We start from the raw sequence: 25806 nt of genomic DNA on the forward strand, positions 1-25806 counted from the left end.
CTGAAAAAGTTTTATATTTCCTTTAGTTTCCAGGTAACCAAAACATATATAATAAATTACCAGTGTTTTCCTGTAATAAAATGTTACCTAAAAAATTATAAATAATGGAAAAAACTTCTTAGGAATATCAGCGTGACTCATCCGGCAACCTCGCACACCTGTATGTTTGTAAACAAACACCAAAAATGTTTTGAGTTGAGTTTTTACATTTTCAGTTTTCTCTATACTTTTTATTAATTTCCTTAGCTTTTTCAATTCCAAACCTTTAAATCTACTGCCTCCAATTAACATCTCTCTCATGTGTTCACTCATAATCACTTCCATTTAAATTCTTATCTAAAAACCTACTTATCAGTTGCCCAATCAATTCATAAATCACCAAAAAAATGGATCAGTTAGGTGTAGAAAAAAGACTCTCCCTATGTTATTTGGTATGTGTAGCACTGGGGGGCATCACAAGTATCAGTACTGGGGTGGCATGGGGCCACTGGTATCGCACATTGGACCAGTGTGTCGGTAGAAACTGTAGCTGTATCATTTATGGCAAAAATACACTGTCCCACTTTTTAGGTAAGTAGACAACCTAAAGTAAGTCACATAAATTTAGTTTTATCAATTATGATTTCTTCTTTCTTATATTAAAGTTATCCTAGTTATACTTACTAAAATAAAATTTGTTTTATGGCCAAATGGGTTCATTCCTGAAAGGTTTTTTTTTATAATTGGTACCACAAAACTATGGAAGCACAGTTTTGTGGTACCAATATTTAAATCAATAGTTCAATATATTCAACTTCAATATAAAATGTTACAATTCTCAGAATATAAAGCACCTAGATACCAGAGTATCTGTATGTGCTATGGTAGAAACAATTCAAAAATTCTAATATATCAATGTTGATACCCTTAGCAGACTAGCCGTTATATAAATTAGTTCACAATATTTAACATTTTAAATAAGTTTACCCAAAACTACATAACAAAAATCAAAAACCAGACAATAAAAATGAGAAAAAGAGAAAAAAAAAAAAAGATTCATATACTATATACACATATACATTTTACCTACAAAGGTATTATGTAGTATTTTACAGAATTTTCTAGTCTTTGGTACCTAAAACCTATAATATTTGAAACAAAATAAAGAATTGAATAAATGTCCATACTGAGATTTTTTTTCTTTTTCCCTTATGTATTTATGTTGTGATTGCTATCGAGAAAGAAAATAAAAAGTTTGGTGAAAAGCAGAATATTGATACAAGCACTTATGATCAATCAACAAAATTTTCTTTTGTTTCCTAATATATAACTTAGGGCATGCTCATTAAACTTTTTGAAGTATTGCTGTTGTTTGACATTTTCTGGGAGAAGGTTATAAAATTTTGGAGCTAAAAATACTGCCGAATGTTGACCAAAATCTCGAATCATATAAGGTAGTACAATTTGCTGGTGTTTATCAGCTCGGGTTTGGTGTCTATGGTTTATTATACTTCTTACTTACTTTGATAAATCAGATGATCATGACCAAATAGGCAACTATAGGGGCGTTTACATCCAGTCGGCCATTCCAAAACTGTTGGACAGTCTTATCTACGACCAAATTTATTTCTATTGCAAGGAGCTGTTGCTCAATCAGCAGCATAGGTTTAGTTCGGGCAGATCTACGATCACTAACTTGTTGATCTATCAGCAGGATCTGTTGGATGCCTTGGAGAGGGGATGTCAGATGGATGTGATTTATACAGACTTCTCCAAGGCTTTTGATATTTTGAGTCGATCACAGAATCTTGCAGGAGAAACTTAGAGTGTTTGATTTCTCCAATCATATTCGTTTTTTTTTTATTTTTAGTCCAATTAAAATTTGATTTTTTTAAGTAATTAGCCAGAATATTAACTAGTTTTGCGTGTATGGAGTACATAGTTTGTCTCCTTAGTGCTAGTTGTATGAGTTTGTGGATATTTTTTTGGTAAATATTACCTAACCTATAAAAAACGTGCCGAAGGTTTTATGGTTTATTCTTGCGGCCGATTTATCGAAAAATGTCTGGGAGGTGCTCTAATTGTGACCACATTTACACTTTCAAAGATCCACCAAAAACCCCTGGGGAGGTCTTTGGATTTCCCTGCGACTGGTGCAAAGTAGTAAAATACAAGAAATGTGCCAATATTGGATCTAGCAAAGTTCGCGCTATTGCAGCTGTTAGTCGATCTATCCCATACATTTGCAGAGACTGTGCTCCCAAACTCAAAAGCCTGTTCGAGGTAGAGGCAAGAGTGGCATCGTTGGAGCAACAAGTGCAGGACTTAAAAGGCTTTATGGAGGGTATGAAGGCCATATGTGATGATATCAAAAGCATAAAATCTGCATTCAAGAGCTCTTTTGATGATTTAAAATCCGAAATTACTGCAATGAAAACATCGATAACTAGCCAACAGTCAAATCCATCTTCAGATAACTGTAACATAGATACCTTTTTAACTGAAGTCAATGATAGAACTGTTCGGCTAACAATATTATTATCTATAACTTGCCAGAATCAAGCTCTGATAGAATTCAAGATAGGATACAGGAGGACCAGCAGAAAATAACTGAACTGCTGGGGGTAATTAATAAAGAACCAGCAGTCGAGAAAGTTCTCAAGGTGATTAGATTGGGTGAGAAAAGAGGAAACAAGTCGAGACCACCTAAAGTGGTATTCCCTGACTGTAAGATTGCACGGGACATACTAATAATGGGAAACAAGAAGTCAAATTTACATGCATACAAATTAAAGAATGACTTAACAGTGATGCAAAGAGAATGTATCAGGAAGGTGGTTGCAGAGTTAAACAGAAGAAAAGAAGAAGGAGAGGAGAATTTAATAATTAAATATAGAAATAATGTTAGAAACAATAGAAAAAACGTAAATTAGCCCCATTGCAAGTATTTTGCTATAATGTTGGTGGCCTAAGAACTAAAATTAATGAATTAATTAAAGTTGTTTTATGCTCGCACTATGATATTTTGATATTTGTTGAGAGTTGACTCTCTGATGACTACTCCGATGCTGAACTGTCTGTAAAGTCATTTAGTCTGTTCAGATGTCATCGTTCACCTTCTTCTAGCAGCAAAAGTCGCGGAGGAGGAATTTTGATATATATCAGGGATGTTATTGATTCAAGGAAGCTTACGTTGGTGTATGATTCAGTCGAACAATTATATATATTATGTAGAATTGGTAGTATTAGCTTTATAATTGGGGGAGTTTATATTCCCCCAAATTCTGCAATTAACTTATATGAAAGTCACTGCCATACTGTTGACATTCTCAGGCAAGAATATTCAAGCTGTGATTTTTATATTTTTGGTGATTTTAATGTACCTAATTCAAGTTGGGGGAATGACGACAATGGTGTGGTGGTGACTTGTCCTTTAAACTCGGCGGGTCTAGTTTTAGGTCAGCATTATGCTTGTTTGAATTTTTATCAGAATATTACAATTCCAAATGATAGGCTTGTTTATTTAGATCTAATTTTTTCAAGCAAGCAAACTCTTTGCTGTAATGGAAGCAGTTGATTGTCCTTTTGAGGGGTCATTAAATCACAAAGGGTATAATTTTGAAATTGATTTTAGTTGTGAAACTCAGTCGAATTTAAACTATGTAGAGTTTTATTATGATTTTATGATATTGGTATTAATAATTACTTATGTGGAATTAATTGGGACTTGGTTTTAAGCTCAGCAGACATTAATATAGCAGTCTCACATTTTTATCATATACTGGATATGGCAATAGTACTTTTTGTTCCCCTAAAGAGATACAAAACTTCAAAGTTTCATAGTTGGTTTTCAGCTGAATTAAGATATTTAGTTAGGCAAAAGAAAATTGCACACAAATGCTACAGGGTCAGTCATAATGTGGCAGATTATATTACTTTTTCAAACATTAGGGCTAGATGTAAAACTTTGACTGATATTTGTTATGATAATTATATTTCAAACTTAGACCAACTACTCTATACTAACCCTAAAAGTTTTTGGTATAACATAAACAATAAAAGATAAATTAATAAACTTCCTAATTTAATGTATTATAATGATAATGAGTTCGTTGGCTGTGAACAGATAGGTGAAGGTTTTGCCCAGTTTTTTTCAACAGTCTATAGTCCTATTAATAATATAACCAATAATGGTGCTTTTATCAATCAGCAAGCAAAGTTAAATATGACCATTCCTAATCCCACCCTTTCCGTTGGGTTGATTTTTGATAAAATTACCAAGTTGCCACCCAAAGTTAGTTCAGGACCCGATGGCATACCGAATTATTTTCTAATAAAGTGTGTATGTACTATTTCATACCCTCTTTTTATAATTTTTAAAAGATCTTTAGATTCTGCAATTTTTCCAACCTTGTGGAAACATAGTTTTGTAATGCCAATTTTTAAATCTGGCGACAATAGCAAAATCGAGAATTACAGAAGTGTTTGTATACAATCAGCCATTCCGAAGCTCCTGGACAGTCTTATCTATGATCAATTATATTTTTATTGTAAAGAGTTGTTACTTAGCGAACAACATGGATTTATTTCTGGAAAGTCTGCTGTGACTAATTTGTTAGTGTTTCAGCAGAATCTGTTGAATGCCTTGGAGAGGGGATGTCAGATGGATGTAATCTACACCGACTTCTCCAAGGCGTTCGACAGAGTTGACCATAGTATTTTGGCAAAAAAATTGGATATTTTTGGATTTTCTAATCTTATGGTGAATTGGTTTGTAAATTCCCTGTCAGGGAGGACCCAGCAGGCACGAATAGGTAATGCAAGATCAAGCTATATTAGTGTCACTTCAGGTGTTCCACAAGGTGGGCACTGTTCACCTTTGCTCTTTAATATTTTTGTGAATGATATTGGTGCCTGTTTTGAGAACAGTGACTTCCTTTTATTTGCTGATGATTTGAAGTTTTTTAGAGAGATTTTATCAATACTTGATCAGATTTTGTTGCAAAGTGATTTGGATAGATTGAATGAGTGGTGTGTTAGCAACAATTTGTTTTTGAATGTAAGCAAATGCAATTATATAAGTTTTCTCAAGCGTACTAAAAAGGTTGTCACTTCATATAACATTCAAGGAAGTACACTTCAATATTGCAGCATAGTTAAGGATCTTGGTATCTCGTTTGATGTTCATTTAAACTTTAATGCACACATAAACAATATTGTTCTAAGAATCTGGGTTTTGTACTAAGGAACTGTAAAGAATTTTCTATAGAGACCTGTAAGAGGTTATACATGTCATTGGTTGTTTCATTGCTGGAATATGGCTCAGTGATATGGTCGCCCTTTTACATGAATAATTGCTTGTCCGTGGAAAGAGTTCAGAACAAATTTATTAGGTTTTGTCTCTATAAACTTCGAATAAGAATTCCGGATGATCATGTTTATGATATTGTTTTAGAAATGCTTGATATGAAGACATTGAGACAAAGACGGATATATGCAGATTTAATTTTTTTGTATAAATTATTGAATGGTCAGATATTTTGTCCAGAACTTCTGATGACAATACAATTTAATATTCCATCTAGGAACTTAAGGCAGTATCGTGTCTTTTCATCACCATTTCATAGCGCCAATTATGCATTACATGCTCCTATTGAAAGAACTCTAAGAATTGTCAATACTAGGGAGGTTGAAATTTTGGGCATTTCCTTATCTAGATTTAAGAGTCAAATAAGAGAAATTGTTTAATTTTTTTTTTTTTTAGTGCAATACTGAATATTATACTTTAGCAGGGTATGTTTTTAGTATTTTTAAAATTCTGTTATATTGATTTAAGTTATAAAACTATTTTCGGTATTTTACATTTATAAGTAGGCTTTATTACTGCTTAATAGTTAGTATTTTACTGTTAAGTATGGTTAGGTTCAATTGATTTTGTATTTAATTTACTGTTGTAATGGGGTTGATCCCGTAAAATAAATAAATAAATAAATATAGTTGCCTGGTTCACAAGCTTCTTGTCAGGCCGGACTCAGCAGGTTAGATTGGGTAGTGCTAGATCCAGCAATATCAATGTATGTTCTGGTGTACCTCAGGGTGGACACTGCTCACCATTGCTCTTTAACATTTTCATTAATGATATAGCTACATGTTTTGAAAATAGTGCCTTTTTATTGTTTGCAGATGACCTGCAATTTTATAGAGTAATCCAGACTCCCAAAGACCAAATTTTGTTACAGAATGACCTGAATAGACTAAATGATTGGTGTGTCAACAATATCTCAAATGGTGATTGCTAACGCCGTCAGACTCAAAAAAAGTACTAATTTGAAACACCTGTCTCTAAGTATGGATAAAACACTGAGGCAACAACAGAAGTATCGAAATTTGAAGGCAGAACTTCAGAGCCGTACGGAGGCTGGTGAGTCAAGTCTGAGAATTGTCTACTCCAATGGATCCCAGAAGATTGTGTCCTTCAGCTAAAAACCTCCGTTTTTTGGCTAAGCTGTGCAAGTTTTACAACTAATGCAAACATTATTCTTTATCATCAGAAATATTGTAGTCTATATAGAAAGACGATAAAAGCAGCTAAGGTTAAATATTATAGTGACCGCTTGAATATGTCCTCAAATAGGCAGAGAGAATGTTGGTCAATTATAAATGACTTCAGGCATTCTCACAAGAAAGTTTCAGAACCAGAAGTAAGACCAAATAGTTTAAATGATTATTACTGTAATATTCCTCATTTATTGCTCAAGGATGTGAATACTAATATTGATCCTTTGAATTATATTCAACAAGTGTCAGTTCAAAATTCTTTTTTCTTTTATCCTGTTAGCCTTACTGATGTTAGAGATGCAATTAAAAGCTTAAAAAACCATAAATCAGCTGGAGCTGATGGAATATCATCAAAATTACTACTCCTTTTGCCTGACTCAGCATTGAATGCCTTAGCTTCTGCCATAAACAATTCCTTTCATAATGGCATCTTTCCAGCATGTTTGAAGGAGGCAGTGGTTATCCCTCTTTATAAGGGTGGAGATGTGAGTGAGCCTTGTAATTTCCGTCCAATTTCTATATTATCTACCCTCTCCAAGATAGTTGAAAAACTTGCAAAAATCAGAATTTTATCTTTTTTGCAACATAATTGCATTTTATCTGCAAATCAGTTTGGATTTCAAACGGGAAAAGGGACTCATGACGCTGTTTTCGGCTTTTTGGAGAGTGTCTATGTGTCCTTGAATTCTGGAGAGTCCGCGGCGGCAGTGTTTTGCGATTTATCCAAGGCATTTGATTGTGTAGGTCATGGAATACTGCTGTCTAAGCTCAATAATTATGGCTTTAGAGGTGTGGCATTGCAATGGCTGGAATCCTATCTGTCTAATCGTACCCAAAGAGTTACAGTATTTGGATGTTTATCCGATTCCAGATCCCTTAAAACTGGAGTACCTCAGGGGGTTCAGTGTTAGGACCACTATTATTTTTGCTCTATGTAAATGATTTGGGTTCATTAAAACTGCAGGGCAAAGTGTTTCAATTTGCTGATAATACCACCATTTTATGGAATCATAGAGATTTTGATAATGTTAGAGCCCAGGTTTTTAAGGATCTTAAGATTTTATCGGAGTGGTGTGCTGCAAACAGGCTTGTATTTAATGTGGGCAAAACCTTTATTATGGGATTTAAGTGTGACGTTCAGGGCCTTATGTTTAGTGAAAACTCCCCCTTGCAAAACAAAGAAAGCTGTAAGTTCCTTGGTATTACCATTGATGGTCGCCTTCGCTTCGAAGATCATATCCTAAATCTTGCATCAAAATTATCCTCTGGATGCTTTGCAGTAAGAATGGCGGGGCATGAGCTGGTTGCACGTTTAGTGTACTTTTCTCTTATTGAGTCCCATCTTCGTTATGGCTTGCCTTTTTGGGGTTTAAGCAACAAGGGATTATTAAACATAATTTTTGTGATTCAAAAAAAGGCAGTTAGATACCTATGTTCCGCTGGGTTAAGAGATTCTTGTAAACCTCTCTTTATATCTCAAAAAATCCTAACTCTTTTTTCTCTTTTTATCTTAGAAACAGCTACTCTTATTCATAAATGTCCTAAACCTCCCTCTAACACTGGTCATATGACTCGCCAGGTTAACGATTTTCCCTTACCAATCGCTACATCCTCCCTCACCAAGAAATCACTTATATACCTTAGCAAAAAAATTTACAACCATGTTCCTCTATGTATCAGACAAATTTTAGAAGTTAAGAGATTCAAAAAGGAATTATAATCACTTTTATTATCCAGGGCATATTATAGCCTTGACGATTTTTTTAATGATATACCTTTTAACCTGTGCTCTGACATCATTTTAGTGTTTTAGTTTTGTTTCCTGTTAAATAATTTAATTTACTTCTTCTAAATTCTGTTTTATTGACAGCTTTACTTATTTTTTAATGAAATTTATCAAAAATATGCTTTTTTTTCTCAATCTGTTTTGTTATGATTAATTTTGGTAATGTGTGTACATTTTATGGTGTTTTAGATGTTATGTTTGTTTGAAATTTGAAATTTAAAGTGAATTTGGAATTTTTTAGTTTTTAGGATGCTTGTAAGATTTTGTTGTCTTACGTAATATAGCACATTTTCTTTCTTTCTTTCTTTCTTTCTTTCTTGGATAACAATCGTAAACAAAAAACCAATAGCCTTGTCCAACGGGGATATCTCTGCAATTTACCAGAATGTTCAGGGACTTAATAGCAAAACACACGAATTCTACAAGTCAGTGTCCGGTGGCGATTATCAACTTATATGTGTATCTGAGACTTGGATTCAGGATGGTGTACGGGATCGGGAACTTTTTGAAAATAACTATTTAGTGTATCGTAAGGACCGAAATCTCAAGGCTCTTGGAGTCAAAAGAGGAGGTGGAGTTCTTGTTGCTGTTAGACATGACTTGGCATCTGTCAGGGTTGATTTGAAGGACTTGGAGGTCATTTTTATTTATTTATTTATTTATTTATTTATTCATCAACGTATATAACATTTCAAGTACTTATTAATAATTAACAGTAGTCTTAAGTAAAAACTATAATACTAATAAACAATACTGTGCTAAATCTAATCCAAAGAGTGGGAGTAGGGCACTATCCCAAGATAGTTGCCCTGGCTGACGACTTAAATTTATTTAAAGATGTACTGAAAAAATCAAGATCTTTTGCAAATCTATTCACTGTAGAAGCTATTCTATTTATAGGACTGTTTAGTAGATAGGATGTTCTGCAAAAGGGAATGTGGAGAAGCGCCTGACCTCGTGTTGTATAAGAAGATACATGCAAAGAGAAAAGGCACAGACACTCCGGACTTCTAACAATACCATTCAGAACCTTAAACGCAAAGCAAACATCAAAGAACTGCCTTCTACTTGATAAGGAGTTTATGCTCAGGTAGGACATGGTCTCTGAACAGGTAAGATCCAGGCCTGACTTCATAAGAGTATATCTGGCAAACCTGATAAACTTGTGCTGGATATTTTCAAGCCTCTCAATGTGAATCAGAAAATGAGGTGACCAAACAATATTGGAGAATTCGAGAAGAGATCTCACCAGGCAAATATATAGTGTCTTCAATGCTGACACATTAGTAAAGTCTTTGCAAGATCTTTTGATAAAACCAAGCAGTTTATTAGCTCTATTTACAGTATTTTCGAAGTGGTGGGAGAAAGTAAGACTCGGGTCCAGAAAGACACCCAAATCCTTGACTGAGTCAAGCTCTTTCAAGGGGATACCATCAATAACATATTGACAAGGAGGGGAGACCCTTAAACGAGTAAACCTCATAAACCCACATTTCTTAACATTCAATGACATTTCATTCGACTTACACCAGGAAAACACTCTGTTTATATCTTTCTGAAGCACTATCTGATCTTGAAACGAGGAGATCCGCCGAAAAATTTTCAAATCATCAGCGAAGAGCAAAAACTCAGACTCCAGTAGGGAGCCGAGGTGATTGATAAAGAGACTGAATAACAATGGTCCCAAATGGGAGCCCTGAGGGACCCCTGAAGTTGTCAAAAATGGGTTGGACAAAAAACCACCAATTTTAACACGCTGCTCTCTATCCATCAGATAAGACTTGATCCAAAGTAAAAGAGATCCGCTGATGCCGAGATCTGAAATATGAGAGATAAGAATATTATGGTTGACCCTATCGAAGGCTTTACTAAAGTCCGTGTATATCGCATGTGTTTCATTACCGTCGGCAAAAGATTTGAAGATATAGTTGCTAAAAACAAACAAGTTTGTATCCACAGAACGACCTCTGGTGAATCCATGCTGTTGATCTCCAATTATTTCCTGAAATGTGCCAGATAGAACCACCTCTACACAGTGCTCGAACAGCTTGGGAATTGCAGAGAGGATACTAATGGGACGATAGTTAGTTATGTCACTCTTATTCCCAGATTTATAAATAGGACATACATGAGATAGCTTCCAGTTCTCTGGAAAAGTTCCAGAAGTTAGGGACAAATTAAAAATATGAAAAAGTGGAAGAAAAAGGGAATGGCTGCATTCTTTCAAAAGCCTGTTTGGAATTCCATCGGGACCCGCTCCCTTTCTGCTGTCCAGTTTAGCTAATGCTGTTTCAATTGTAGTAGCACTAACGAACACGTGGTTGATATGGTTAAATTTACGTAAGGTATCGAGACCGTCAGAGGCATTAGAAGGGTTAGTATTCTTGTTAAATACAGATAAAAAGTGGGTGGCAAAGAGATTTGCAATAGAAATACAGTATCGGCCCTGAGATTATGAAGGAACATCTCATCTGGAACGGTAGAATCGCTTTGATTGGACTGAAGTCTTACAAATTTCCAAAAGGTCTTGCTATCGTTCTCTATTGCATTTTCGGCTCTCTCAATGTAGTGTCTGTAGCATTCACTAGATAATGAACGGCATTCTGAGCGCAGAACACTAAAACTTAAGTAATCAGTATTTGATCCTGACTGTCTGTACCTTCTATGTGCTATTTTTTTCTGAATAACTAGACTTTTTAGTTCTCTAGAAAACCATGGTGGATAATGTTTCTTGGGAGAGTGTTTTTTTATTGGCACAAACAGATTCAAACAATCATAAACAACAGAATAGAAGTTTGCAACAGTGGTATTTAAGTTATCGTTAACAATTATAGACATCCAGTTGTATGTAGAAAAGTAGTTATTTATAGACACAAAATCTGCTTGATTAAAGTTGTAAAAATATGTTATAGGTAGTTCCAGGTAATTGGACTTACTATTGGGTAGTTGCAGCTCAAGAGCAGGATGGTAAGGATCTGACCCGACTAAACCATTACATTTAGTTGTTAAAGTGGAATGAAAAGTTGTAAAGCAAAGGTCAAGAATTGTTCCATGATCATTAACCACTGCATTGAGCTGCATTAAACCTAGAAAAGTGAATGTGTCACATAAAAGATTTTCTTTATCAGATGTAACATTATTTGGGGCTAAGCCATAATGATCATCACTAGGTAACCATGAAATATTAGAAAGGTTAAAGTCACCAACAATAAGAACATTATTAAAGCTCTCGCAAGCTTTGGTAACAGAGGCACAATGCGCTGCATACACAGATAGATCCATGGATGGAGGAACATAAATGCAGCCAATGCAATAATCCTCGCCATCACCAAGACGCACAGAGATCCAGATTTCTTCATCTATGTCATACTACCATCTATGGATATTGTGGGTTGCAGGGTGTCTGTAAACAAGACAAGTGTTTATATTTTTGTTATATATATACCACCAAACTCGCCTTTAGAAAATTACTTGTCTCTCTTTGATTATCTTTCCTCTTTTAGGGCAATTCAGAACCAAAATATTTTGTTGTTGGGGGATTTTAATATGAGGTTTATACAGGATAATGTTTATGATTGTAACACTAAACTTGCTGGCCTAAGGGATTTTATGGCGTTTTTGAATCTCTCTCAATTTAACAATGCCCTTAACTGCTACAATAATTTACTTGATCTAGTTCTCTCCAACTTCCAGTGTTCTGTGGATAGGGACGACCAACCCCTTGTCACTGAGGATGCATATCACCCTGCTATTGATGTCTCGTTGAATCTTGTCAAATTCAAGAGTGTTACAGATTTCCCCTCCAACAATGAGAGTCCTAAGTATAATTTTCGGAGGGCTAATTTTCCCTATCTTTACCAGCTTATCTCTGATGTGGATTGGACTTTTATACACACCCAGTCAGATGTTAATGAGGCAGTTAAAACCTTTTATGACAAAATCCATGAAATTTTTTGTCTAGCTGTTCCTCGCTTTCGACCCTCTAATAGTAAATACTCATATCCAGTACACTCATGAAATTAGGGAATTATTAAAATTAAAGTCTAGGCTACATAGGAGATGGCTTCATACACGGTGCTCTGCTGCTTATGAGGATTTTAGAGCTGCTAGGAGGGTAGTAAAAACAAAAATGGATCTTGCTTATCACAAGTATATATCCAGGACTGAGTCAGCTATTCGGAGTGATCCAAAGCAATTCTGGAGGTTCATTCACCTTAAACGAAACAACTCTCGCATTCCAGGTTCTATGAGCTATAAAGATACCACTATTGTGGGTCCTAAAAGTATTGTAAATGCTTTTTCTGATTTTTTCAGGAGTGTTTATGTTGAGTCCTCTATTGCTCAGCCCAAAGAATCTGATACATATGGTTCAGACAACATTTTGGTCCAATCTTTTGTTGAGGCAGATGTAAGAAAAGCTTTACAGAAGTTAAAAAACAAAGAAACTGCGGGTCCTGACCAACATTTCTTTTGCGTGACTGTGCATCGGCCCTGGCTGTACCACTCTTACAAATCTTCAACTTATCACTCAAGACCATACATCCATCCGGAAGAGTGGAAAAAGGCTAAAATATGTCCATGAGTGGCGACCATGGCAAAATAGAGAACTACAGACCGGTGTCAATTCTCTCTAATTTTTCGAAGGCCTTTGAGATATGTGTGCACGATAAATTGTCTCCTTAAATTAAGCACATAATTACATAAAAGCAGCATGGTTTCTTTCAGAAAAGATCTACTGTCACTAATATGGCTTGTTTCTTGGAAACAGCATATCTAGCTATAAATCAGAAAAGCCAGTTGGATGTGCTGTACACAGACTTATCGAAGGCTTTTGATCGGCTGGATCACGGTTTGCTGGCACGGAAGCTGGCTTTGGCTGGATTTCGTCCTTGTCTGGTGGAGTTCTTCATCTCATATCTGACTGGCAGGCTTCAGTATGTTGAATTTAATGGTTTTGGGTCTGAGTATTACGTGGCTTCGAGTGGTGCGCCCCAAGGCAGTAACCTCGCCCCAATGCTGTTCGATCTATTTATTAATGATTTAGTTGATTGTATGGAGAGTTTCTGTCTTTTATTATTCGCTGATGATCTGAAGTTGTTTCGTATCATTCGTACTATGCTGGACTGCCTGGAGCTGCAAGAGGACGTGAATGGTGTGAAAGAAATAACCTATCCCTAAACTGTGACAAATGTAAAAAAATGACAATTTCCATTCTTCATGAAGAGATTTTATACCCATATATATTGAGTGGTTCTCAGTTGCTAGACTGTTCTTCAGTGAAGGATTTGGGCATTGAAGTAGATAAGAGGCTCACATTCAACCAGCATGTAGCACAGGTTACTAGTTCAGCCTTAAAATCCCTCGGGTTTATAGTAAGGTCCACTTCTCAATTTAAGAATATATCCAGCTTGACTGTATTGTACAATTCATTAGTAAAGTCTAAATTAATGTATGGCTCTATGTTGTGGTTCCCCATCTATGATGTTCATGTTAACAGACTGGAGTATGTGGGTCATTCTCATTTAAAGTCGTCAAACCAATAGTGAAAATCGTTCATTACAAAATATTTAATATTATGCAAAAAAACAAACAAATCATTTTCTAATCATGTTTTATAACACAATTTGGCAAAAGCAGTGCAAATTTTCTTTTATTTTACCCATTTTTGAGTGATTCTGCTTACTGAACTTTGTCAGGTTCGTCACTATTTCTTAAAAGTCAGAAAATTAGCCTTAGACCCAGGTTAAGAATTCTTTTTAAAACATTAATTATTGCAAGAAGCCGATGGGTAATTTATTTTTTTTTAGTTTCTATTTTTCTATAAAAAGCAATACCATATTTTATGTGTTTTTCTAAATAGTGACGAACCTGACACTGATGTAACAAACCTGACAATGATGCTAAAAATTGATAGAAAACAAACACATTTAAATAATAATTGTTTTTTTTTTATTAAATGGCTCCAATTACAAAAACGTTTAACCAAAAATGTAAATTCTAAATTTAACCAAACATAACAAAATAAACTCTAAATTTTAAGTAACTCATAACAAATAATAAAATACTTAGGTTAAATTAGTTGATGCCTTCCCCATTTTCAAGCCAAAACGGCGTTTTAAACTGTAAAATTCGTTTAGTTGCATTAGTAGGTGCTTCAATAGAACCCACTTTATCTTCAAATTTATACCAGATCTTGTCTTCCTTGATTGGCCAAATGTATTTATTGACTCCTACAGAATGCAGAACTTTAACTTCACAGGATTCATCGTTATTTGTATCAGTAACAACGCCCGGATATATCACATTGTTATATTTAACAAGCAGCCATTGATCAATTTTTACATTTTCAAAGGTCACAGGTAAAAATTGTTGTTGAGGAGTGGTATCTTCTGGGTTATCGTCTGAATCTACAGTTTCACAGTCTTGATAATACATCCGTTGCAATGAATGACAATCACATGTTGTAGGCAATTTCTTGCAAAAACACGATAATTCGCGTCCATATAAATCGGACTCAGAATCTTTCAAAATAATTTGACCTACTTTCATAATGCCTTTAGTCATTTTGTAACGATTATTTATTTCTTTTTTGGAATCAAAGTTAATGACATCTTCTAAATCGATCCAATAAAGTTTCACATTTACTTTTCCTTGAAGAATCCTAAATAACGCTTCTGCATCTGGAATGTCATTCCCTTTACAGACAAGTCCATCAGCTACTCTTTTGACTGCAGCCCCAACACCATCCGGAGCACCCTTACCATGCGAAGCCTCTGAAAAGTTCCATGAAGCATTTGAAAATCCATAATCTCTAAAATATGTATTCAAATAAAAAAAATTGTCCTTGTTGCGGTATTGTGATGTTGGGCCATCACTAAAGAAGTTAACAGTTTGCACACCATTTTGTTTTAGTTCTTCTAAAACAGGACGTAAGTGGGCCCAAATAGCAGGAGGGTCATGCCGAGTACAGGAAGAAATGGTACATATACTTTCAGGAGGTTTATTGTCATAGTAAACTACAACGGTATGGAGACTGGCCTGGTTGTGTGAGGAACCGAAATGCATTGCCTGTATTTCTGAACTCATTTTGCATGAGTAATTTTCAGAAAAATCTATATGTACAGCAGCCTCTTCATAAGTTAGTTCAGAAATACATTTTTGCCTTTGACTGGCTTGATGATTTTTTTTAAAGACATGCCAACAGAACATTGTTTTTAGTTCTGCATTAAAATTTGTGCATAGGTTCTTTAGCATTCCAGATTCACGGATAAGCTTTGTTTTATTAACAAAAAATGTTTTGCCTGATTTGCTCCTTTCCTCTTTTTCAAGTTTCCAAAAGTTCCAATTAACTAATTTATTTGGATCTTTAATATCCGCGAGGATTATAGCGGCCTGATCTTGGCATTTTGGGCAGATATTTTTCATGCAATCTTTTGATTTTACATCACACGTAACCAGCTTACATACGTTTTCGATGTTGCGTTCTGTGCATATTTTTTCTTTTACTAAAGTATCCAGTTTATGCTGTATATTGGAATGTTTTTTGCACAAGCAAGAATCTCTATCGGAAAGTTTTGGTTTCACAACCCAACAAGGTCTATGCCTGCAAAATGTCGCAAAACTAATTTTACTACAAGGAAACTCTTTGAAAAACTTTTCATAAAGATTTTTAAGGGTTTCCTTTAGCAATCTTTTCTGATATTTGATCTTGCCTCGTGTTACTGTTTGTTTTTTTCCCGGTGTTAACGTAGTTATGTCATCTCTATTAAAAAAGTCTCGTATTTTTTTATGAAGTGGATGTAAAGTAAGTCGACATCTTCCTTTCCCTTTTGACATTCTAGTTGAAGAATGACATTGGAGTACCTTTTTAGTTCTTGTTAAAAATTTATATTTTTTGACAATGGTTCCACTAGTGGCTCTAGAAATAATTTGCTTTTCTTTTTCGTTGTTTGTTCTTGAGTAATTGTCTTTTATTTGTGCAACTAGTGCATTATGAAAAACTAGAGTTTTTTTTACAGTTTCAGGAACATTATATCCTTTGGTATCTTGGATGGCTTTACTGTAAGGACTAGCTGTTTCACTTTTCTGACTCCCTGCCATAACATTCTTTTTCTGGTATCGCTGGCAACGTTTCTTATACTTCCGTAAAGACTGCTTTGTTTTTTCCAAGTCCTTTTCCAAACGCTTGATTTTCCTGTATGCAGCAGTTCTGTCCTTGCGAAGTCTCTTTCTTTCGGAAGACCTGTTAGCCTCTAAGTAAGATTGATTTCTTGGAGGTTCATTTACTATTCCAACATCTTCCATAGGAATATGATCGGGCAGGGGTATCGGACTTCCCGGTGGAGTATTTTGCTGAAGAAATTGGTCCTGTTCACGTTCATGTTTTTTCTGTTGGTACAATCTCCATTTTTTTCTTTGGTAACGCTGCTCCCTATCGGAAAGTTCTTCTATAGACTTTTTGGACTTCTTTGCCCTCTTTCGGCTTTTTTCCAAATATTCTTGTCTTTTTTCGGGGTTTTCTTTCAGTTTTTCTCTATAACGCCTTGCACGTTCAGCCGGTGTTAACGGCATTGCTGAAAATAATGTCTACTTTACTACTTTTAACGTCAGGTTCGTCACGAACTTGTCAGCTGCGTTACGAAAGAATAGTAACGCAGATGACCGTGACGAACCTGACATTTTATTAAAAATAAGACTATTTGATTATGACCGGCGACCGGTATTTTATTGTAAACATAACCTAACTTTTAGTTTGCTTTGGTTAACAAAATACAATAATTAGTTTTAAGAAAATATAAAGAAATTTAAAGTTATTTGCGTGACGTAACTGACAAGCAATAAACATACTCACCTTAAAGTCACAAGAAAACACTTTTTTAAACACAGTATTTAACTAAAAAAACACTTTCTTTACACTGCGTAGCGACACTATGGTTTCATTTAGCAAGCAGGTGGTTAACTGGAAATAGTAAATTGGTCCATATAAGAATTTTACGCTTTCTTAATAGTAGTGACGAACCTGACATATTTTTTAGAGACAATACTTTGAAAGAATTTAATAAATACGAAAAGCAAAGACGTGTTTCCTATAGGCGAAAAGTTAAAAATTAAATCAATATTTTTTAGTTATCTAAGTAAAGCCTAAGTAAAAAACAATTCCTTAACGAAAAATCATGATAGTATGAAAACAACTAAGAAAGAGACCGTGACGAACATTGACATTTTGTGACTTTAAAATGAAATAAAAATACATTGATAAAATCAAGATATATTATTTCCTAAACATGTGATTAATCCGTGTTTAGTTTTTATTTTAAAACATCTAATCGACACTAACAAACAAAACCTGAAGAAAAAAGTCTTGAAGACATCAAATATCAAAGTTAAATGAGAATGACCCATGTACAGCGCAGATTCTTAAAGTTACTTTCTGTTAAGTTGGATGGAGTATATCCAGTAAGAGGTGTGGAACAGGAGTACCTGCTGAATAGATTCAACTATTTGTCACTAAAGCAAAGTACTATTCTCTCTAGTCAGATATTTTTATATAAACTTTGCAGTAATAAAATTGATTGTTCTGAGCTCTTAGAGAGGCTACCTCTATTTGTTCCTCCTGCCAATGCAAGGAGGCACCATATATTTTATTCCTCTCTTAACTTAACAAATCTGTCCAGCAAATCACTCATCTTATTTAAGGTGCTTATAACTTGTACTGTTTTAATTTTAATTATTTCGATTGTCTTGTAATTGGGAATTTTCCTGTTGGACAATAAACTATTTGAATTTGAATTTGAATCTTATTCTTAAACATAAAGAAATGTAATTATATTAGTTTTCATAAAAGAAGTAAAAAAGTTGTAACATCATACAATATAGAGGGAAGCCCTGTTCAGTATTCTGATACAATCAAGGATCTTGCCATTTATTTTGACGATCATTTAAATTTTAATATACACATAAATAATATAGTGGTAAGGTCCTCCAGGGTTCTGGGTTTTGTTCTGCATAACTGTAGAGAGCTATCAGTCGAGACCTGTAAGAGAGTGTACATGTCTTTGGTGGTTTCTTTATTGGAGTATGGCTCAATGATATGGTCCCCCTATTACATGAACAGCTGTCTGGCCCTTGAAAGGATTCAGAATAAGTTTTTGAGATTTTGTCTATTTAAATTAAATTTGGAAATACCGAACGATCATGTTTATGATGATGCACGGGAAGTGCTGGCTATGACAACATTGAGAGAAAGACGTATTCGTGGTGATTTAACTCAAATTCAAATTCATTCAAATTCAAATTCAAATAGTTTATTGTCCAACAGTAAAATTCCCAATTACAAGACAATCGAATTAATTAAAATTAAAACAGTATAAGTTATAAGCACCTTAAATAAGTAGTACAAAAAAATAATATAAAAAAATAATATAAGATCCAATATAGAGTGATGACAAAATTTAAAATTTAGAACAATAGCATAATTGTAAGAACATAAGACACACTAACCAAATGATACAATCACAGAAAAATAATCAGGTATCATTCAAATTAAGAGAGGAACACATCCTTTTTTTAAAAACATATTCAGTGCTGCTAAAGATGTCGACATCTATAGCATTCATCTGATTATACCATGTACAAGCACAGCACAGTGGAGCTTTTCTGGACAGATTTGTTAAGTTAAGAGAGGGATAAAATATATGGTGCCTCCTTGTATTGGCAGGAGGAACAAATAGAGGTAGTCTCTCTAAGAGCTCAGAACAATCAATTTTATTATTGCAAAGTTTATATAAAAATAAAAATATCTGACTAGAGAGAATAGTATTTTGCTTTAGTGACAAATAGTTGAATCTATTCAGCAGGTACTCCTGTTCCACACCTCTTACTGGATATACTCCATCCAACTTAACAGAAAGTAACTTTAAGAATCTGTGCTGTACATACTCCAGTCTGTTAACATGAACATCATAGATGGGGAACCACAACATAGAGCCATACATTAATTTAGACTTTACTAATGAATTGTACAATACAGTCAAGCTGGATATATTCTTAAATTGAGAAGTGGACCTTACTATAAACCCGAGGGATTTTAAGGCTGAACCAGTGACCTGTGCTACATGCTGATTGAATGTGAGCCTCTTATCTACTTCAATGCCCAAATCCTTCACTGAAGAACAGTCTAGCAACTGAGAACCACTCAATATATATGGGTATAAAATCTCTTCATGAAGAATGGAATTTGTCATTTTTTTACATTTTTCACAGTTTAGGGATAGTTTATTTCTTTCACACCATTAAAGACCCTGTTCATGTCCTCTTGCAGCTTCACGCAGTCCAGCATAGTACGAATGATACGAATCAACTTCAGATCATCAGCGAATAAAAGACAGAAACTCTCCATACAATCAACTAAATCATTAATAAATAGATTGAATAGCATTGGGGCGAGGTTACTGCCTTGGGGCGCACCACTCGAAGCCACGTAATACTCAGACTCAAAACCATTAAATTCAACATACTGAAGCCTGCCAGTCAGATATGAGATGAAGAACTCCACCAGACAAGGATGAAATCCAGCCAAAGCCAGCTTCCGTGCCAGCAAACCGTGATCCAGCCGATCAAAAGCCTTCGAGAAGTCTGTGTACAGCACATCCAACTGGCTTTTCTGATTTATAGCTAGATATGCTGTTTCCAAGAAACAAGCCATATTAGTGACAGTAGATCTTTTCTGAAAGAAACCATGCTGCTTTTCTGTAATTATGTGCTTAATTTGAGAGACAATTTATCGTGCACACATATCTCAAAGGCCTTCGAAAAATTAGAGAGAATTGACACCGGTCTGTAGTTCTCTATTCTGCCATGGTCGCCACTCTTAAACACTGGACATATTTTAGCCTTTTTCCACTCTTCCGGAAATGTATTGGTCTTGAGTGATAAGTTGAAGATTTGTAAGACTGGGACAGCCAGGGCCGATGCAGTCACGCAAAATAAAAAAGAAGGTATTTGGTCAGGACCCGCAGTTTCTTTGTTTCTTAACTTCTGTAAAGCTTTTCTTACATCTGCCTCAACAAAAGATTGGACCAAAATGTTGTCTGAACCATATGTATCAGATTCTTTGGGCTGAGCAATAGAGGAGTCAACATAAACACTCCTGAAAAAATCAGAAAAAGCATTTACAATACTTTTAGGACCCACAACAGTGGTATCTTTATAGCTCATAGAACCTGGAATGCGAGAGTTGTTTCATTTAAGGTGAATGAACCTCCAGAATTGCTTTGGATCACTCCGAATAGCTGACTCAGTCCTGGATATATACTCGTGATAAGCAAGATCCATTTTTGTTTTTACTACCCTCCTAGCAGCTCTAAAATCCTCATAAGCAGCAGAGCACCCTGTATGAAGCCATCTCCTATGTAGCCTAGACTTTAATTTTAATAATTTCCTAATTTCATGAGTGTACCACACAGGATATGAGTATTTACTATTAGAGGGTCGAAAACGAGGAACAGCTAGATAAAAAATTTCATGGATTTTGTCATAAAAGGTTTTAACTGCCTCATTAACATCTGACTGGGTGCGTATAAAAGTCCAATCCACATCAGAGATAAGCTGGTAAAGATAGGCAAAATTAGCCCTCCGAAAATTATACTTAGGACTCTCATTGTTGGAGGGGAAATCTGTAACACTCTCGAATTTGACAAGATTCAACGAGATATTAATAGCAAGGTGATATGCATCCTCAGTGACAAGAGGTTGGTCGTTCCTATCCACAGAACACTGGAAGTTGGAGAGAACTAGAGCAAGCAAATTATTGTTGCAGTTAAGGGCATTGTTAAATTGAGAGAGATTCAAAAACGCCATAAAATCCCTTAGGCCAGCAAGTTTAGTGTTACAATCATAAACATTATCCTGTATAAACCTCATATTAAAATCCCCCAACAACAAAACATTTTGGTTCTGAATTGCCCTAAAAGAGGAAAGATAATCAAAGAGAGACAAGTAATTTTCTAAAGGCGAGTTTGGTGGTATATATATAACAAAAATATAAACACTTGTCTTGTTTACAGACACCCTGCAACCCACAATATCCATAGATGGTAGTATGACCTCCAAGTCCTTCAAATCAACCCTGACAGATGCCAAGTCATGTCTAACAGCAACAAAAACTCCACCTCCTCTTTTGACTCCAAGAGCCTCGAGATTTCGGTCCCTACGATACACTAAATAGTTATTTTCAAAAAGTTCCCGCTCCCGTACACCATCCTGAATCCAAGTCTCAGATACACATATAAGTTCATAATCGCCACCGGACACTGACTTGTAGAATTCGTGTGTTTTGCTATTAAGTCCCCGAACATTCTGGTAAATTGCAAAGATATCCCCGTTGGACAAAGCTATTGGTTTTTTTGTTTACGATTGTTATCCAAGGACACAATCTTCTGGGATCCATTGGAGTAGACAATTCTCAGACCTGACTCCCCAGCCTCCGTACGCCTCTGAAGTTCTGCCTTCAAATTTCGATACTCCTGTTGTTGCCTCGGTGTTTTATCCATACTTAGAGACAGGTGTTTCAAATTAGTATTTTTTTTGAGTCTGACGGCGTTAGCAATCACCATTTGAGGGAGCTCTGGAGAGTGACATATCACTCTAATTGGCCTGATTTTATTGTCAACCTGCCTCCCCATTCGGTAAACCCTAAAATCATCTTCAGAAATGTTAGAGTCCACACACACACTCCCTGATCACTGATGTAACTGCCTGCTTAATATCTTTTGTTGATTCGGGGCAATTAAACAACATAAAATTCCTTTTTCTGCCTTCCCGTTCATGGTGCTCTACAATAAATTGTTCAATATCAACACTACTGTTAGACACAGTGGGATTGGAATTCGTCTCAATACCGCAGTTCACAACAGTCTTCTCCAGTTCATGCTCCAAAGAAGTAACCCTTTTAGTGTCACAGCAGAAATAAATGGAGCGACAGCAACAGTAACCACAGTAAAAGGATGTCCCCAAGGAGGGGTTCTGTCACCTCTACTGTGGATATTAGTAGTAAACAAAATTCTTAACATATTAAGTAGATCCGGATTCACAGTTCTAGGCTACGCAGATGACCTGGTAGTAATAGTTAGGGGCAAGCACGAGGGCGTAATATCGAATCGAATGCAAAGTGCCCTAAATACTATACAAAACTGGGGCGAAACTGAAGGATTATCTTTAAATCCTAGAAAAACAATTTTAGTGCCGTTTACCAGAAGAAGGAAGCTAGAACTCAGAGCACCTATATTAAACGGAACTCAGCTAACATTTTCTAACGAGGTGAAATACCTGGGGGTTACCTTGGACCACAAACTAACTTGGAACAATCATCTAGACAAGACCATTTCCAAAGCCATAGTGGCAATCTGGACATGCCGCAAACTCGTTGGCAAGACATGGGGGCTAAAACCGAAAATGGTATACTGGATCTACCAAACAGTCATTAAGCCCATCATCACATACGCTTCGCTGGTATGGTGGCCGAAGACCACACAAACAACCGCACAGACCAAATTGAACAAAGTCCAAAGGCTGATATGTCTAGGAATAACCGGGGCAATGTCTACTTGTCCTACCACAGCCTTAGAGACACTGCTAAACATGCCTCCACTTCACATAAGCGTGAAAAAAAAAGGCAATTAACAGTGCTCACAGGCTTTTCCAAACCGGCAAATTCAAGCCTGGGGATTTAAATGGTCACCTGCGCATCCTCGAAGAAATTAAACTGGAAAATGCCAGCAAACCACGTGACCACATAACGGCCATGCTGGATCTAGAAATTCCATTCGAAGTGATCATAGATGATCGCCAATCATGGGAGAAAAAAGAAGTACCAAAAGCCGACAATGCATCGCTATGGTACACAGACGGTTCCAAACTAACAGAAGGCGCAGGACTGGGCGTGTCAGGCCCTAACATTAAGATCTCAAAGTCACTGGGCAAATATTCTAACATCTTTCAAGCTGAAGTGCTTGCCATAGACATATGTGCAGAAGAGTGCATCAACCAAGGCCTCCAAAGAAAACACATATTTATACTATATATTATTATTATTTATACTATACTATATTTATACTATATCAGACAGCCAAGCTGCTCTAAAGGCCCTGAAAGCTTTTAAATGTGATTCAAAGCTAGTCTGAGAGTGCAAACAAACCCTAAAGCGCCTTACAACAAAGAATCAAGTAACACTAATGTGGCTACCTGGCCACCGGGGTATAGAGGGGAACGAAGAGGTCGATCGCCTTGCAAAAAAAGGGGCTCAAACACCATACTATGGTCCAGAGCCATACTGTGGTTTAATGAAGACCCACATCACCGAAGACCTAAACAGGTGGGAAAAAGAACAATTGCTGTCGCACTGGAGAAGAGCACCAGGACTAAGACAGGCAAAAAAGTTTATAACCACTTTTAGAAAAAGAGCTGAACAGCTCCTAGACATGAACAGATCAGACATCAGAACAGCAGTCGGACTCCTAACCGGTCATTGCCCAGTGAAATATCACCTAAAGGCAATAGGTATAACAGAGGACGATCAATGTAGATTCTGCAGCAATGCCACAGAAACAGCAGAACACCTGCTCTGTGAATGCCCGACCCAACTCTGCAAGAGGCTCAAGTACCTGGAAGGGGTACAACCAACACCTCAAGAAGTGGGACAACTACCTCCCAAAAATATAGCTTTGTACGGCAGAAGTCTAAGACTTTTTGAGACAAACTAAGACAAGTAAAGTTATGCACAAAATATCTCACAGGTAGCAGTGCTGAGCGGCGGATCAGCCGAAACGACTCCCTTCTCAATCTACAATCTACAACCCTTTTAGTAAGCAGTTCATTATTTACCTTTAAGAGATCATTCTTCTCCTCCTTAACCTTTGTATTTAAGCTTCTTAATGATCTGATTGTATGCCCCGACCTTCTCGGTAGAATTAGCTTCAATGTCCCCTCAAGACTCTTGAGACGAAACCGACTATTTGCTTTGCCTTTTCACAGTACCAACTATGCCACTCACTCCCCTATCGAAAGAACCTTAAATATTATCAACCATGAGGATATTGAAGTTGTGGGCATTGGCTTGTCAAGTTTTAGGAATCAAATTAGAGAGATTGTGTAAACTCTTCTGTTGATTTTATGTTGGTTTGCCTGTAAAAATTTAGCTATTTTAAGTTATGGTTAGGTGTAACTATTGAACTTTGTAATATTTATTTTCTTTTTTGTAATGGGGTTGATTCCGTCTATTAAATAAATAAATAAATAAATATAATCAAGGGATATTATAGTAAATTAACTTACAAAGTAAATTTTTAGGTGGAGGACAGTCACCATGCATCTGGGTAACATTTGGACCACTAATTTATGTATTTTTTTGCTTGTGTATGACATGTTTTCATGGGTATCGAGTGCTTTTTACTACAAAATCACCTAGGACCAGGACTACCCGATCTGTATTGGCCAAAATGGAGTAAGTTTTTACTATTTTATAGTAAATTTTGGTGTTTCTCGGATTTTCTTGTTGACCCATAAAAGCTACTTTATCAATTGGCACTTGTCAGTTTTTGAATCACATTTCTAACTTTAACAGTAAAGAAATCTCATGATATATTTTGAAAACAGTCTATTGATCATCAAAAATTATTCATTTCCTTATTATAATGTGGATAACTGTAGGTATTTGATCGAGGAACTCGTTTTAGGCATGGCTCGACTGTTCAAATAACAACAATAACCCAAGAAGACACCAGTCCCTTACCACGCACATTCTGGATAACCCTCTCAGTATTATCCAGTTTGTTTTTCGCTTATGCCCTGATTCATTTTGCCATATTCGTGGATGGTTATTATACGACTTGTGGACAGTACAAGAGGGTACTGGAGAAGCTGCTGAGAGTGGATGGTACTGCACAACCAGTTATTTATCGAAGACTCTACTGTCAGTCTATATTTGATTTTATGGATTATATGCAACTGGATACTGGAAACGCTTATACGAGTGGCTACATCAATACTGGATTGGCGTTAAGTTTTGGTTTGTCGGCGTCGTTTTTTGCTTGGGTGTTGCTTTTTATGGCGGGAGTTTTGAATGTTATTATGGCCAAAAGGAGGGAGTATGTCTAACAGGTTCAGGTATTTTTTGTCTTTATTATTGCAAGTTTTTTTTATGGGAATTTAGCAATACATTTCATCACATTCCAGTTTCCTTTTTGGGATTATAGCAAACAGTATTATTCATTTCCATTAAATGAGAAAAATTGTACTGGTTAAACGGCAAAATCTTGCCTACGACAAGTTTACTGCAACGGGTAAAATTTACCATTTTTATTAGTTTATAAGTTTTACTTTTGTATTATTTTTAAGTTAGCTCTTACTATGACTGTAAAATTCTTACTGTTTTACTGCCTTAAATATTGTTACTGCTGCCATACTTTTGATCTCTTGAAACAAAAAAA

At 35.8% G+C, this 25806-nt stretch overlaps 1 protein-coding gene across 1 annotated transcript; it reads left to right on the top strand.

Moving 5' to 3' along the window:
• Positions 1-147: 147 nt before the first annotated feature.
• On the top strand, positions 148-25791 carry LOC126750615 (uncharacterized). Its single transcript, XM_050460268.1, has 3 exons — positions 148-570; positions 24668-24821; positions 25054-25791. The coding sequence occupies exons 1-3, from the start codon at positions 387-389 to the stop codon at positions 25472-25474; spliced, it is 759 nt and encodes a 252-aa protein (XP_050316225.1). The 5' UTR covers positions 148-386; the 3' UTR covers positions 25475-25791.
• The last annotated feature ends 15 nt before the right edge of the window (positions 25792-25806 follow it).

The sequence above is a fragment of the Anthonomus grandis genome, chromosome 2 (genome assembly GCF_022605725.1).
Source record: "Anthonomus grandis grandis chromosome 2, icAntGran1.3, whole genome shotgun sequence".
Classification (NCBI taxonomy): Eukaryota; Metazoa; Arthropoda; class Insecta; order Coleoptera; family Curculionidae; genus Anthonomus; species Anthonomus grandis.